Source organism: Chelonus insularis, unplaced genomic scaffold (assembly GCF_013357705.1).
Source record: "Chelonus insularis isolate UGA/USDA-ARS -01 unplaced genomic scaffold, ASM1335770v1 contig_116_pilon, whole genome shotgun sequence".
NCBI classification, from domain to species: Eukaryota; Metazoa; Arthropoda; class Insecta; order Hymenoptera; family Braconidae; genus Chelonus; species Chelonus insularis.
Window position 1 is genome coordinate 1,745,423 of NW_023276357.1, and position 16,282 is coordinate 1,761,704.

Genomic DNA, 16,282 nt, shown 5'->3' on the forward strand with positions numbered 1-16,282 from the left:
TTAAGGAACTTTATTGTTAGTCAGTCACAGATAATTTATTATTAATTTCAATTATTCTGTTATCCAATAATACATTTATCTTCAACCATTTGTGTTTTGAATCAAAGCAACATTGCAGTAGAGTAAATACAAGTCTTAAATGTCATAGGTTTATCAAGAAACTATACTAGCTTTCTGATCTCAATTTCAAATGATATTAAATTCTCTATTTAAAAATTGAAAGTTAAGTAAAATTAGAACGACTGTGTTACGTTTTATTAAATGCTTTATTCATAAAATAAGTGGTCAAATGAAATAAAGGTGGAACTTAATATTATTCAAGTATATTCACTTCTGCTTCACGCCTGACGAGCACGGGTGTATTATCTCCACTTGTTATCAGAATAGAAATGCCTTGGAATAACGAATTGTACTCTAGTTTCAAGTTTTACTTCATTTAGTGAGTAATAGGGGATTAGTAATACGTGTGATCAACTTTTATTGAGTCTTAGATTTTGCAATTATTTTATTTATTTTTTTTATAATTTTTAATGTTGATTAATATTTTGTTATGATTATTTTTATTGTTAAGAACTGATGAGAATACTTTTAGCATAATAATTTCATTAAAATAAAGCATCACTAAATAATGATGATGAGAATATTTCTAAGTAGGTTGAAGATTGTTGAAACAATTATTGAACTTGAATTTATATTTTTTTATTATTAATTAAATATTTCAGTATTAAAAGTAGGATTTTGAATAATTTAAAAGACTTTAGTTTGATATAATTATTTATTGTTCATCCATTTTACTGAGAAAGTTGATTAAGGAAATAGTTAATTAGACTTTATGAAAATTTTTTTTAGATCATTGTATTAACATTTTTATTAACTTTTTCCGGTGTTTTAAAGATAAAATATTTTTAAGAAAGTTTTAAAATTGAAAATTTCTATTTAAGATTAATTAAAAAACGGAAAATCTTTTTTTCAATGATAAAATTTATTACTCCAACTCTTAGTGAAAATATCTCAAGTTAACATTCTAAAATACTAGTATTGAAACAAAAAAAATTAAAATTAATTTCAATATATCAAGTATTCATCGGAATATTTGTACCCAATTACACAGCATAAATTGTCTACAACTACACACCAAGTCCATTTAAAGAAAGTATAAATATGTACATGTAAACATACCAAGAGTCTAAGATTTCAATTCTTGCATGTGCAATGAAAACATTAATGTAGATAATGATGATGATGAAAAAAGAAAAAAGTTTTCTTACACCTGAATAGCAGGTGGGAAACTTTTTTTTTTTCTTAAATATTGTAGGACACACCTTGCAGAAAATATCAATAGAACATAAAAGGCAAAAGGCGCGACGAAGATTCTAGAGTAGGCGAATATGTGGGTTGTTCATTGGCCCAGAATTGACGCACCTTGATGAGAATAACAAAAGATAAAAATCCATCATTCATTTATTGTATTGATACGAATCTATCATCTTAAATCTTTCAATGACTTATTACAGAAATATCAAAAGGACAGGATAATATGTAAGACACCATTACATAATCTACAAAATAAAAATCATCATAAAGCTAACAAGTTATTCAAGTGTTGGAATTCAAATATTGACAATTGTTCCTACATTATATGTTTAAATGTAGTTTCCGTGTTTTCTATCAGCTACTGAGCGTGCGAAATCGGTCGAGAACGACTGCAAAAGGGAAGATAGTGAATAGTTTAATCTTGACTGAGGTTGAAGGTTGCGTGAGAAACGATAGAAATAGTAAGCTAGGTCGAGGAGAGTCCAAAGAAGAAGCTTTAAATATTGTGGGTAAATAAGATAGTCTAGTCGTTTTGTTAATACAGTTGATAGTAGAAGAGCTGAGAGTGTATTCAAGAGATCAAGTGAACTCAAGTGAAAGTTGTTAAACTGTTCTGATGAGATTAAAGATATAGCTTTATCTTTATCTTAATTATCATCATCAACAGCATCATGGTTGTGTCACATAGAGAGACTAATATTTCAACTAATATTCGTGCTATAATTGAGCAATTGAATTTAAATCCAGTTGAACGACGTCGTTTAATTGATAGAAATCGTGAAAATGTGAGAATAAGACCAGTTAGTTTGCCAGCTAAAATTACTATTGGCGTTTATGGTTGTAATAATAATGACCAAGATTCGAAAAAAATTGAAACTAATGTTACTCCTAAGATTGATATTTATCCAGAAGATAAAAAAGTTGAAGGTATTGAGAAGCATGATACGAATATCAATGTTGTTGATAATAATACTGGTTATAAAAGCCGGATCCAAGATGACTTTTTAACACCAAAAGCTGGTAAAATAATCATTGGTGTTTGGGGAAGTAATGATGGTAGAAAATTGGAGACTAAGATTGAACGTACCACCTCGTGTGTTGGAAAAATAGATATTGAAAGGATTATAGATGAGGAAAGGAAACCATTCCTTGTATCTAGGTCACGAAAGTCTGAATTGAGGCAGAGGATACCAGAAGAGCAGAAGGATCGAGTTGAGGTAATAAAAACCATCATTGATTGCTTTTTAATATATTTGATCTTATTGAAATTGGTTTCCAACATACGAAGATTTATTTACAACCGGTTCTTATTGAGATCATGGTTAAATATTGACTGAACCTAGACATGATACAGGTTTGCCCTGTTTAGCCCACGTCTTGTCTAATATATATCATTAAGCATGAAGAGTAATAGTTATTAAGGTCTTTAGCTGACTGATTTTGTGAATTATAAGAGAAAATTAAATGCTCACTTTAAGGCTGGGCTTTAAAAGTTTTTCAATTGTTTCAATGCTTTCAAGCTCCCCACCACTAATTTCTTATCCCCTCTACCACGTTTTACTGCGCAAGCGTACAAAAGCACATCGGAAACTCTGCTCAGTCCGGCTATAACCTCAAATGTCCGACTATAACCTCAAATTTTTCTTGTCAAACTGTGCAATTTTTATTAGTTTTTTTCATGTGAATAATATTTACAAATATTCAGAAAAGTGGTATATACATCAGAAAACAAAGATTGATAGTGTAAGTGCGATTATTATTGTAGAATAAGTAATTATTCAGTGAATTCCGTAGTGTCATGGCGGGTGCACTTATCGTGAGTCCTTCCCTGAAAAATTATTTATTCTACGATGATTATTGCACTAAACCCATCAATCCTTATTTTCCGATGTGTATAACACTATTCTGAATATTCATAAATATTTTTTACATGAAAAAAACCAATAAAAATTGCACAGTTTGAGGAGCAAAAATTTTGAGGTTATTTGAGGTTAGTTGAGCATGCAATCATAACTCTTTCTTTCAATTACTTTTCTTAGTTATTATTATTTATATGTTCTACTTTTGGTGTCGGATATTACGAAAATAATTATATTATATCCATTTAGCGGTAACTAATTTTTTAGAGTGGTAATAAATATTAAGAATTAACAATAATCTAATTTGTATAAATTGAAATGACAACTTTAAAGAGAATTAATCATCAATTGAATTATTAATGAGAAATAAAAAATTAATATTTCATAATAAAAATAAAATTAAAATATTTTAATTATTTTCATGTTAATATAATTATTGAGTGTTATAAACCTAATTTTCATTTCTCTAGGAATTTGCTTTACTACTATAAAATATGAAAGAAAATAATAAAATTAAAAAAAAAATATAAGAAAAAAATTTTCTCTTTTTAAATAATGATGTTAAATATTAAGCATAATATGAATCATGTAATTAACAAAAAGACTTTGACTCTAAGTTTCATAATAACAGTCTAATTAATTACAACTTTATCAACATGTAATTAAAATAAGAGAAATATCAAAACCTGGCAGCTGATTTATGTATTTGTAATAAAACTGCAACATTATAAGATATCGTATTTTAGATAATACAACCGGATATTATCAGCAAAATGTATAATTAAAAATAAATAAGACAAGGAAATGATAGAAGCAATGAACGAATTTGGCTTAAACTGTAATACTCAACAAGACGAATGCGAAATAGAAGGGAAAAAAAGAAACTCACGAGCACTCGAGCGCTCAAACAAGTCTAAGCTCTGATGTAACTTAGTATGGAGAAACTAACGAAACGATGTTCATCTTTCCGTGTTTAATAAAATTAATAAACAACCACATTGCCATTATTTTTATTTCTGTAGATTATTGAAATCATCAGGTGAATCTAATGGGTAATTATTTTTATTTCCTTTTTTCAGGTAACACGGACATTACAACAGGATGAAAATGAGAGGATTAATAAAGTGCCAAAAGAGGAATTACGTATGTATAAGATTTCTTATCAATTATTATCAAACATTCATCATCACTATCGACTAAAGAATAAATTTAATTTTCTTTCAAGTCTGACAAGTAATTTTTTTTAATCTAATTCTTTATTATTAAAAAAAATAAAGAGGAAATTTATTAAGTTCATTTATTATTAATTAATCGAATTAAAAAAATGTTTTAGAAGCTTTTATAATTTTTATATGATAATTTTTATAAGATAAGAGCACCTTTTCATTTCTAAGTGGTGTTAAATATCTTGGAGAGACATCTCAAGTTCTAGAGAGAAGGTATTAACCCCTTCAACATAGCTGACTCATTCATAAACGTCATTCTGAGGGTGACTAAAACACGTTTTTTTTTTTTGAGTATTACTCATTTTTAGATTATTGTCTAATAGATCTTCAATGAAGCTTAAACAAATTTCACAGTTAAATAGATATTTTCTTAATTATTTAACTTCAAACACAAAGTTTGTTTTACTTTCAAGTAAATAATAATTTCATACATTTTTTATTTATAGCGGAGTTGGAGATAGCTAGTTTAAATCATACTGCTGCTCATCACCGTATATCGGTTCGACCGAAAAACCGACGACCACCACGACGTACAGCAACGAACACCAGTATGTCTTGTTCAACGATCACAACGATATCAGAAGGTTCTGACGTTTTGGATAGTCTAGAGCCAATATCAACAAGCAACGAAAGTACACCAATCGATACAAAGAGTATTTCAATACTCCGGAAATCTTCCAGCCGGTTATCAAGAAACTCTGATATTTTTGAAGAACTTGAAGCAAAATTGCCAAAGAAACCTTCAAGTTTAGCTTCTTTGTCACCAGATAGTTTAGACATAGGGTCAACAAGAGGAACATTAGATCATACAGATACAGATGATAGTCGTGAATCTAAATCAATCACAAGAAAGTCTTCAAATCGTATTCCAAAGCCATCAAATCTTTATGATGAACTTGAGCTCAAAATTCCGAAGAAAAGATCATCAACCAGTAGACTATCAAAGTCACCAGACAGCCTGGATAATTCATTTTCAAAATCAACAGAAGGATTCGATAAATTGATTGAAGACGAGAAAGTACCAACATTTGGAAGGTTGCAAAATTTGATGTCTAAATCTAGTGATGGCTTTGATAAATTATCAGAGCAGATGGAAGTGAAACCAATGCCTAGAAGGTTTTCTAATGTTATATCCAAGTCAACTGATGCTTTCGACACCTTGACAGAACGAGACGAGCCACGTCCGGTTGCTAGAAGACTTCTACATCCAGTTTCCAAGTTTCCAAATGTTTCAAAATCATCTGATAGTCTAGAAGCAATACAAACCCTCGAGAGCGATGATTCGATAGAGCGCAGGCGCAGTAGTTTCGAAATTCGCCCAAGAAGAAGTCTGAAAGTAATGTCTATGTCATCAGAAAATTTCGAAGCCTTAGAGAAACCTCTAGAGTTGCATAAATTGAGCAGTGCATCTGACGTTCACCTTTCGCGTATGAAACACCAGTCGAAGATGAATAATAATATTATTTCTAAGTCTTCTGAAAATTTCGAAAGCATGGCAAACAGTATTCAAGCCGCAGAGACTCATAGATCAAATGATTTTACTAAACCTAGTTGGAAAAGTTATAAAAGAACTGTTTCTTCAGAAAGTTCAGACAATCTGGAGCTTGATGACAAAATTGAAAATCGTAGAGTTCGTAAACCACCAAAGAGAGTACCAAGTTCAAGTATTGTTGATGTATTTCAACGTGATAGTTATCACGAGGATGAAAGGAGACCAGTGTTGATGAGGAAACCACCACGTTTACAGAAATCTTCTGAAAGCTCAGAACTTGGTAGTACTGACACTATTGACTCGGAGAAACGAAATAAGTCTTCCGACAGCACCGAAACTCTTGATAGTCTTGAGAAAGACCTAGAGCAAGACACCAGGGATGAAGATATGTCAAGTAGCTTTGGTGAAAGACACGATAAACATGTAAGTTATATAAATGTTTATCTAAACGAGTTTTCTCTATTTTTCCTAACAAAATAGTTATAAACTAATAATACCGTTTATTCTTAATATATATAAATCTTAAAACTTATATAATAAGGATATTACATGGTTTTACTTAGACCACTTTCCTGCTGTTTATCTTTAAAATAAATTGCTCTAGAAAGGCTTTATCATCTAAGTAGGAAAAATTGCTTCATACATAGATTTCAATAGTAACATTCCACATTTTTTATGGTGAAAATAATTTTGTTATTACATAAATAATGTCATGGAATTATATAATAACAATATACAATTCATAAATCTCAAAATCATTCAGATAAATGATAATCAAAGACAATTGTTATCAAAGTCAGGAGGTAGTAATTTATATAAGAATATAATATATATTATTAATATCGATTTATGTTACATTGAATGAAGAATTATTATTCGCAATAATACCTTTTACTGCCTAATATTATGTTCCATAGATTTGTAGGTTTCTTATGTATAATAAAGTTTCGAAAGGAAGACTATCGGTTAGGTAATAATTTGATCATGGGTATTGATTTTGACAAATCAGTTTTAGACAGATACAAGTTTGATAAACCTGCATAATTAATTTGATTTATATGACTAATTATTATAAGTAAAAATTATAATAAAAATTTTATTGAATCATAGTTGACCTTTCACACTTGAAAAAATTAATTTATTGATAAAATTGAACTTGTCTTTTTGATTGAGATTTAGAAAGTTATCAAAATAAAATATATATAATCGAGTTGGTTTAATTAAAATTCATTACACGAAAAAATCAGTACTTCATTTTTTAATATTCAAACAACGTAATGACAAAAGAAGTCGATTTCAAATTTTTTAGCACTGTTTTGTACGTCTTTAAGTGTTGCTAACACTTGAAAAAGTGATACAATAATTAATCAAATTAAATTTATAAATCATTAATCATAAGTAAACAAGTACATTGATTTATTAATCAATATATACATAGTTAATTAATTTTATCTAATTATTTTACATTAATTCTTATGGGGATAAATAAATGTTTATAAATGAGTACTGATTTAGAGCTAGAAAAAAATTAAATATTAAAAAATATCTAATGGCATTTTTTTTTTTATTGCTAATAGGATTCATGGTCATCAAAGCCAATGGATATGAAGCATGACAGAGAAACCGCTGATGGAGTAGAGAATTCCAGGCCTCTTTCGTTCACAGATAATAAATCTTATTGGCGTCAAAGTTCAGACTCAAAGGAAAATATCGACATCCATCAGCTTCTTTCAATAGTCAGCCGTATGACAGACAACGGTAATAATAATCAACGGAACTCAGTACCATTTCCGAATAAACTCACATCACCGCCATCATCTCCTGTGGTTAAACAGGAAGACAATAAATTATTATTTAATAATTTACTTACGACAAAAAATAATGAAGAATTACAAAATATGTTAAATGGAAACATATCTGAAGTGTCAACAGACACAAAAAGCTTTAAAGAAAAACTTATCATGTTTGAAAAACTCGGAAAATGAATATATATATATATATATATAATAAAAAACCATTGTGATAAATAAATATTTCATTGGTGTTTTTCACAGTTGTACTAATCAGTAACTTAATAACAATCAATCTTCTACTTCATGACTATATCATACTACTCAACATTTATTATTATCATTATTTTATATCTTTAGAGATTACTATAATCATACTGATGCAATTATAGTTGCAAATAAATAAGAAGAAAATACTTGCCTACAATAATTGAAGTAATTAATTAATTAATTGAACATTATTGCTCTAACGACGTACATAATTTATATAATATCAATACTGATAATGTTATGGTTTTTTCATTATTATTCAAGAGCTTAAATGTGCTGAGCACATATTAACAATGATATTTTATTTTATTCATGTAAATTAATTATTTCATTTCACTTTAGTGTGTTGATAAGAATTTTTCCAGTTTTTCTTAAAGATCTATTATATAAGACTAAATTTTTTTCTCTTCTGAGAGAATATTTACATACTTAAATCAGTGTGTTTGTATGATATTGTAGTGGAGAAGTTTAAATAATATAGAAAAGTATTTCTGATTGTAAATAAATAAAAGTAGAATTTACATATTCAATAGTTATATTAAAATTATTAATTCATTTATAATAGAGTATAAAAAATAATATTGCCCCTGGTTACCTAATTTATTAGGGCCAAAGATTAGAGGCTCAAATCCCATTTACAAGTTTATAGAATGCAAAATTGTAAAAAAAAAAATAACTGGATTGATGTCAAAGTGAATCGATTATGATTTTAAAAACCATTAGACAGAATTGAAAAAAAAAAAAAACATTAGCATAAATTTTAAATAAAAAAATACTTAAGTAATGTTAAATTTCTAATGTGGTGCCTATATATTTTTTTAGCCATCAAAAAGTATTAAAATTAATGATGAATTAAAGTGTGATCTTTTTATTGGAATAATTAATATTCGAAAGGTATTTAATTTGCATCAATCCAATGCTTAGACTCATTTGAGGCGAACATTTGGGACATTAATAAAATAATTAAAATGATTACATGAGTCTCAAGTGCCTTAAATGGACCTAAAAATTGACTAAATGTATCCTGGAAAATAATGAAATATCAAAATCGGTAGTTACCTAATGACAAACATGAATTGATTAATATACGTAAAAGTTTTTAAATAAATATAGTTGATTGGAAAGCTAAAGATATATAGACTTATAAAATAATTGAAAAATTATATAAATATTATTAATAAATATATGAATATTAATAAATAATAAATGTTTATGAATAAATGTTGTAAATAAAATCGCCATTGCTGTCATATATTAATTTGACAAAATGTAATTTATTTTTTTAAACCTGCAAATTGAACGCAAATGCGCTTCAATATTCTTTTTTAAAAAGTTACAAAATATTTAACTTAATTTTAACATGTTCTTTATCGGTTTAAAATTCACAAAATGTATCAGGTTTTTAACAAGTTGTATCCTCGGAATAATTGGATCACTGATTGCACGATTTGGTCACAAGTTATCATCATCACTACATGCACTTTATCACATGATCATTATAACAGACATGTTTTAAATAAGTTATTTAATAAAAAAATTTCATGTTTGTAATTATATTTATTTAAAAACGGAGTTGAAAAAATATTTTAGCATATTTTGTTGTTTTAGTATTTGATAAAAATAATTTAGAATTTTTATTTATGATATATAAAATGGTGAAAACTATTATTTACGATTTTTATCTAATTGAAATTTTATATGATCTGCTTAAACTTACATGAAACATTACTATTCTATTTTTATACATTTATTTTTCTTGATAATTCATTACTTATACAGAAAAGAGGAATGTAACAGTGATCCGAGAATATTTTATGGCCTTTAACCACCGTATTTTTTTTTATTTAAATATTAAATTGTTGCAAGTCTTTTTAATAATAATTTTATACAAATCAAATTATAATTATTAATCAATATTGCTTCGTTTATAGATTTTTATAATTTTATCTATGTATTTTATTGGTAAACCAATAATTTGTATAGTCCATTCATTCTATTACTACTTATGCAACAAATTAATAATTTTCTTAATCTTTGTGAAAAATTGATTGGCTACGTAATTCGAATTTGTTATATTTTATTTAAATGCACATATAACTTTTATATGAAGTATGTTTGATATAATAAAAAATGGATTGACAATAATAATTCAACAACATCAAATCCATTTTTTACGTATTGGTAAACTTTTAACATAAAGTTATCTCAAAAAGATTACGCACAATAATAATTAATAAAACTAGGCACTGCCTTGCATGTTCTAATTGTAAATAAGGTTTACAAGAAAAGTAAGAACATTTTTTAAAAAATGATAATCCATGAAAAATCACACCCCAGAAATGTAAACGCATCCCATACAAATTGGTGACACAGAAATAGTATAATTCATGAATTACTTGATTCATGAATTACACAATTAATTATTTATGATTGTTTTTAATTTGTGTCCATGTAATATTCATACTATTTAACATAATTCGTTTTTTACAATTCATCATGCACACTACTAGAATCTGAATCTGTAGTACAAAGTGCAGGTGTTGTAAATATCATTGCATATTCACACCGGCTTGGTTCTGAAACTGAAACCAGTTTATTTTCTGTTCCACATCGTAGATCAACAACAGTCGAACGTGCAGGTCCATTCCAACAAGTAAGCCCCTTATCGAACTTCATCCTTGAATATTTATTATGTTCAGGACCAATCCATTCACTCCAGTGACCAAGACTTACTTCACTACCTCCTGATTTTGCACTCTGAGAAGCTCGACCGAACATACACATGGAATAAACGTATTCCAGATCCGTATATTGATAACATGTACCATCAAGAGTAGCAAAGACTTCTCCTGGACCATAATCTCGATCAACTTTGGCCTCTATTGATCTTATTTGATTTTGTAAGTCCATAACTACTTTTTCTACTTCTTGATATTGATTTCTTGCTTCATTTGCTTCGTTAATAATAGCCTGAGTCTCTTCATCATACTGAATTGCTGGCTCTTCAGGTTTTTCTGGTTCTTCATGAGCTTCTGAATGATCACCTTCTTCTTCTTCCAACTCATGTTCATCTTCTTCACCATGTTCTTCTTCCATATCTTCATGAAGTTCTTCAGCATCTTCTTCGCCAGTTGGTGGTCTAAATAATCCTGAAAATAAACGAAAATTTACAATTAATCTGTAAGTACAAAATATTACATTGCATACTTATATTTAATATAATTACCTTGTTCTTTCATCATGAAAGGTTTAATCTTGATCCAAGATTTTTCGATAAATTCATCTAAATTAACTTCATCTTGTCCTAAAAAGTACATTGCTTCTTCTTCAGTAATTACTCCATTACCATCTCGATCAAATATTATTCTTGTTTGGAGTTCTTGGATTGTTACACTTTTACTCTCATCAGAATCAAGCTTCTTAAAGTATTCTTCAGCTTCAATTTCCTTACCTTCAGGTTTTTCAGTCTCTTCTGGAATTGGTTCTGGTTCAGGTTTATATTTTTCTAAAGCAGCACTTTCCCTTTCTTCCGCTTGAGTTTTAATCACTTCTTTTTCTTTTTTCACTCGCTCTGCCTCCAAGTATTCAGCTTTTAATTGAGATAATTTCTCAACATTATCTGTTCTCAATTTTTGGCCTTGTTGAGACATCTCCAGTTTAATTTTGCTACCTTCTCGTGCTAACTCTGCAGCCTTTTCCGCTTCAGCTCTAGCTTCTCTACCAAGCTCATAGCAATTGTCAATACATGACACACCCGATGCATATTCATCACTAGCATCACAACAATCACATATTCCATCATTCACTCGGCTAGATGGGATGTATATGGACCTAAACCCAGTGTTTTCGCAGAAAAAGAAGCCATTATAGCAAGCCGCTGTGCCCGGTTCATCACTACCATCTCCACAATCGCAATAATCATCATTAACTTTATTAAAAGTTATTCTACGACTACCATCTAAACATTCAAAGTCTTTTTCAGGGTTATATAGAGGACTTTTGGGCAGTGATACACCTCGAAGGCGAAGTACTTGGGTGCCGGTTACGTGGCTTAAATCAAACGATAGCACTATTGACGACACTCCAAAAAACAACAAATAGTTCATCATGGTTGTAGAATGAATTTCTAACAAAAAAATCACAATTATTATAACTAGATCTAATAAGATCTAATGTTAAGTTTATTAACTAATACTTTCTTATCAATAATATTATTTTTTATTAAAGATAACTCAAGTAAACGACTCACAATCATACACTCTCAAGCGTTTGCGAAACCTCCTCAGGTACCCTGCCTGAGTATCATTGCTTAGAGCTAAAATCCCTAGAAAAATTATAATTCCCTAGTAATATTTATCAAATAAAATATTCAAATAAATTTTTATCACAGTTTGTTCTAAAATTATATCAATAAATAAATATAAAAAATAGTATTATAAATAATAATTGATGAAATTGTAAAATAAGAGAGCATTTTTATAAATTCATTCACGAAAATCCACGTCATTCATAAACTTCTAGGAGATTTTTTTTTGGTTTGAAGAAGATAACCTAGAAGTTTGTCTTACCGACTGAGAGAAACAAGTTAACCTATTCTATCGAGTAATGGTTCGTAAACATTACAGTTATCTATCTTTTTTCAAACAAAAACTATAAATAGGTGAAAATAATTATTTTTTATAGTTTTTTCTGTTTTAGAGACATGTTTAATATTAAAAAATATATAAATAAACAAATGAATTGATAAAATAAGGTGTATATGTGCTAAGAAATGTTGAAATCAATTTTTCTTGTCAAGAATTGAATGAGTCTTTATTTCAAGTAATTGACATAATTATTTAATGACATAAATAATGATGAAATTGACGAATTATAAATAGATAATTTGTTTTTTAGTTGAATTAAATATACATAATCATTGTTCAATTGTTATAACACATTTAACCTCTACAAAGCATTAACAATCCATTGAAATATTTTCAACAATCATCTGGATTGTCATCATTATTAATTATCATCAAAATATGCACAAATATACCAATTTTTATTAAAATAGAATCATTCTCACAGAAACTACTTGTTTGGTTGATGAAAAAATTTACTTTAGAACCAATGTTCATAAATTCTTTACTAATTTATGCTTTTTGTGTAGGAGTACTGCACACTTTTGCAGAAACTTATTACACTTTTTCAATAATCAATCCTATTCCTAAGAATTTAGTGGCTATAGTGAATGGTTATGTGACTATTTGTGTTGGTGTAATAATAAGTGAAAAACATGTTCTAGTTAGAAAGGAATGTTTGACTGATTGGAATTCAAAGTCAACGAAATTGAAAATTGGAGCTGGAAATACTGTACGAGGATATGATTGGTATCAACAGTTTGTAAATATATCTCAAATAAATGATTTCACATATGATCTATCAATAGTATTGGTAAGAGATATTTATTTACTTCAACAACAATTTATTAAACAAATATTTACCCAAATTATCTTAATTTTCTGAATTAGCTCAATCATACAATCAAATTGAATGAGCAAGTTCAAGTAGCTCAATTGCCCACTCAAGATGTGCATACAAAAAAGAATGCTATTGTTTCGGGATGGACTGGTAAATGTTCAAATGATTTCAAGTTTTTCGTTAATCGAAAGTTGATGGTGGTACACTATTACCCAAAGGAGTGTGGAGAAAAAAAAGATGATGAATTTTGTGGAAGAACAAAGTATCCTAAGAAGTCACATAGTACTAAAGATGATGGAATTGATCGAGTAATATTTTTTTTATATGCTATAAGGTGGAATATTTAACACTGATGTTTTTATATATTAAATCTCTTTTTATTCTAGGTATACAAAATATCAGAAGGAGCACCAATGATTGATTCAAATGGAGTTTTAATTGGTTACACTCGATTTGGATGTAAAGAAGGTGGTCCAGTTGTCAATATATATCGTCATGTAAATACAATCAGAAATATTATAGAGAATCCTTGAACTTGAAAATGTTGGGATAGACTTAGGAAAGGGAATTCGTTAATGGATTTACAATTTATTCATAAATTTTATTATATTAATAGACATATTATTAACTAGATAAAAGTGAAATCACTCTTTTTTTTAAATATTACCATCTATAAATATTTTTTTGATTAATTGAATACTTTATTTTTTGAAACGTTGTCAAACGCAACTGAAGAATCAATTTAAAAAAATACATTTAACTCCAAAACAGACACGTTTGAACAGATCAAAGAATTAAAGGGTATTTTTGTATAAAGGGTGATTGAGTCCTTTGATTCGAATTTCAATTAAGACAATTTTTATAGGTGATATAGAATTCAATACATGGATAAAAAACTTTGGTAATACAATTATCGTAGATTAATCTAGTTTAAACATTGATTGATAACTATATAACATCTTTAGGTAATTGTTATCAAGATCTTTAATTTTTAAAGCAGTAAAATAGATATGTGTTATCATTATGTTGATATAGACTTTTTCAGCATATCCAGCTTCCCATGGTAAACATGGTGAACTGCCGGAAGACCTAGTCTTGTACAATGATGAGCCATCAACATATACTCTTAAACAATCGAATTAAGAATGGACAGTATATGAAACGATGCCTGCTGAGTATATCAATTATACATAACAGCTCTCTAAGTAAAATAATATGTTATACAATAATTTATCTGTATAACACAAAAAATAATTGTTCACATATTGTGTAAACCTTAATTTAAACTTAGAGATAGTATTCAATGTAATTTTTATTTAAAAAAATATTTAAATTTAAAATTTGTTTTATGAAAGATATAGATGATTTATTACCATCAATGATAGTAGATATATCATAAATAAGTAGAATAAATAGTAAAGTAGTTTATTTTTTTAATTTAACTACTTTAATTCTATTTGTATACTGATTATGAATTAAAGCCCATCGACTGTTTAATGATGATGGAATAGCTGGTTTCTTAAATTCAACTTTCTTTGCTTTTTTTTGCAAGTATCTGTTCGTTCGAAACACATCTATAATCCCTGAAGATTTTGGACGAACAGGTTCACCTATCTTCTCACATGCATCAGCTATTTCATCTTCTTCCCTGGTTTTTTGTAAAGTTTCATCACTGCTCACTCCCACTTGAATTTTCAGGTATTGAATCTCTTGTTTTAGCCCTTCAATTTCTCGCTTAATATGCTCGATTTCTTCCTCAAACATTGTGTGCAAAAATCCTTCTGGATTAGCTGTGAAAGGATATTTAGGATTTATTAAAATACCATTAGATTAAAAAATATTTCCTGTTATTTATGATTACTGTTAGCAATGAATTATTTTATATCAATTGTCATATTTGAAAAATATCTGTATTTTTAATTGTTGTAGGTCTCAAAACAAGCATAGATGTTCTCTGATCAAGCATCAGATCAAGATATATTTCCTTGGGAATAAATGTACCCAATAAGATACGTGATTCTAATACATTGTATTATTGTAACCAAGCAGATAGCAGGTACTTACACTCAAAAATATTTATTGGTGTACTACTCACTATGTTCCAAGATAGGTAACTTATATCAATGATGACAGTCTGCTGATGCTTCTCAGCAATGATTAACTTTTGAATAAATCTTCAAATGTAGCCTCGATAGATTTAACTACTGTATTATTTTAAAGTTATTCAATCAATTAAAGCACAACTATTTAATTTCTTTTCTAATAATTTTATAATTTATTTATTTAACAATTACAATTGACATAAAAAAATATTTTTCACCTAATAAACATTTAATTTAAATAAAATACTAATTTATTAAACTCTCATTTATTTGACTAGTAAAAAATAATTGCAATTATCAAGAAAAGAAGTATTAATAAAACTTTTCACTCAAGAAACGAGAACAAGTTTTGAAGACAGAGATCCTGAGTTTCTTTTCGCAAGGGTTTATGTAAAACTTTGTATCCTGTAAAATGCAACAGTGGAAAGGAATTAGTAGTGGGGTATTTTCCCTCTAAATGAATTTATAGGAGATGCGTATGCGCGACTGAGTCCTAACACTTGCTGGTTCTACCTCTGAATTTCACCCTTCCTGCTCGTACTTGTTGCGTTGGAGCACGTGAGCTTTTTTGTTTACCCTCTGAAACGAATTAGTAAAAAATATTCAGTGATTACCAATGCCAATACATATATTCAAGTGTATCAATGACCTATTTTATCATTTTTTTACTGAAGTTCTGTTTTATGAGTGTCATATTGTATATTATCACTTATATGTATGATGTATCATATGTAAAGAGAATAAATAATAAAGTGTTTCATTTAAA

At 28.2% G+C, this 16,282-nt stretch overlaps 3 protein-coding genes across 11 annotated transcripts in view; 2 read left to right on the forward strand and 1 right to left on the reverse strand.

Moving 5' to 3' along the window:
* The window catches only part of LOC118063803 (dentin sialophosphoprotein-like), a 56,903-nt gene extending 49,000 nt beyond the window's left edge, over positions 1-7,903 (forward strand). For 3 of the 4 annotated variants that reach the window (XM_035077954.1, XM_035077960.1, XM_035077965.1), the window contains 3 exons: positions 4,253-4,316; positions 4,846-6,314; positions 7,469-7,903. In XM_035077954.1, the coding sequence (XP_034933845.1) occupies positions 4,253-4,316; positions 4,846-6,314; positions 7,469-7,876 (1,941 nt within the window). In that variant the 3' untranslated portion in view covers positions 7,877-7,903. Of the gene's footprint in view, positions 1-1,547; positions 2,532-4,252; positions 4,317-4,845; positions 6,315-7,468 lie in introns of those variants that run through there. The other variant, XM_035077974.1, reaches the window with a different exon arrangement.
* Positions 7,904-9,205: 1,302 nt separating this feature from the next.
* GCS2beta (glucosidase 2 subunit beta) lies at positions 9,206-12,235 on the reverse strand. Its single transcript, XM_035077987.1, has 3 exons — positions 12,201-12,235; positions 11,178-12,077; positions 9,206-11,100 (listed from the first exon to the last, which is right to left on the reverse strand). Exons 2-3 carry the CDS (start codon positions 12,058-12,060, stop codon positions 10,436-10,438), a joined length of 1,548 nt encoding a protein of 515 aa, XP_034933878.1. The 5' UTR covers positions 12,061-12,077; positions 12,201-12,235; the 3' UTR covers positions 9,206-10,435.
* A 733-nt stretch (positions 12,236-12,968) lies between these two features.
* On the forward strand, positions 12,969-16,073 carry LOC118063826 (uncharacterized). 6 transcript variants are annotated; one of them, XR_004689987.1, is made up of 5 exons: positions 12,969-13,387; positions 13,465-13,722; positions 13,801-13,911; positions 15,344-15,470; positions 15,795-16,073. XR_004689987.1 is itself a non-coding variant. In XM_035078014.1 (4 exons), the coding sequence occupies exons 1-4, from the start codon at positions 13,040-13,042 to the stop codon at positions 15,359-15,361; spliced, it is 735 nt and encodes a 244-aa protein (XP_034933905.1). In that variant the 5' UTR covers positions 12,969-13,039; the 3' UTR covers positions 15,362-15,643. The 6 variants fall into 6 exon arrangements, 3 of the variants coding, with proteins under 3 accessions (XP_034933905.1, XP_034933917.1, XP_034933892.1); XR_004689988.1 differs by lacking the exons at positions 15,344-15,470; positions 15,795-16,073 and adding exons at positions 14,280-14,379; positions 14,450-14,583; XR_004689986.1 differs by lacking the exons at positions 15,344-15,470; positions 15,795-16,073 and adding an exon at positions 14,450-14,583 and having other exon boundaries at positions 13,801-14,379.
* The last annotated feature ends 209 nt before the right edge of the window (positions 16,074-16,282 follow it).

Bases quoted from the DNA above. Each gene is read 5' to 3' on its own strand.
- GCS2beta (XM_035077987.1), bottom strand. From the start codon at position 12,060: ATGATGAACTATTTGTTGTTTTTTGGAGTGTCGTCAATAGTGCTATCG. The intron at 11,101-11,177 runs GTAATTATATTA...GTTTATTTTCAG, and splicing joins TTTCATGATGAAAGAACAAG to GATTATTTAGACCACCAACT.
- LOC118063826 (XM_035078001.1), top strand. From the start codon at position 13,040: ATGAAAAAATTTACTTTAGAACCAATGTTCATAAATTCTTTACTAATT. The intron at 13,388-13,464 runs GTAAGAGATATT...TTTCTGAATTAG, and splicing joins ATGATCTATCAATAGTATTG to CTCAATCATACAATCAAATT. The intron at 13,723-13,800 runs GTAATATTTTTT...TTTTTATTCTAG, and splicing joins AAGATGATGGAATTGATCGA to GTATACAAAATATCAGAAGG.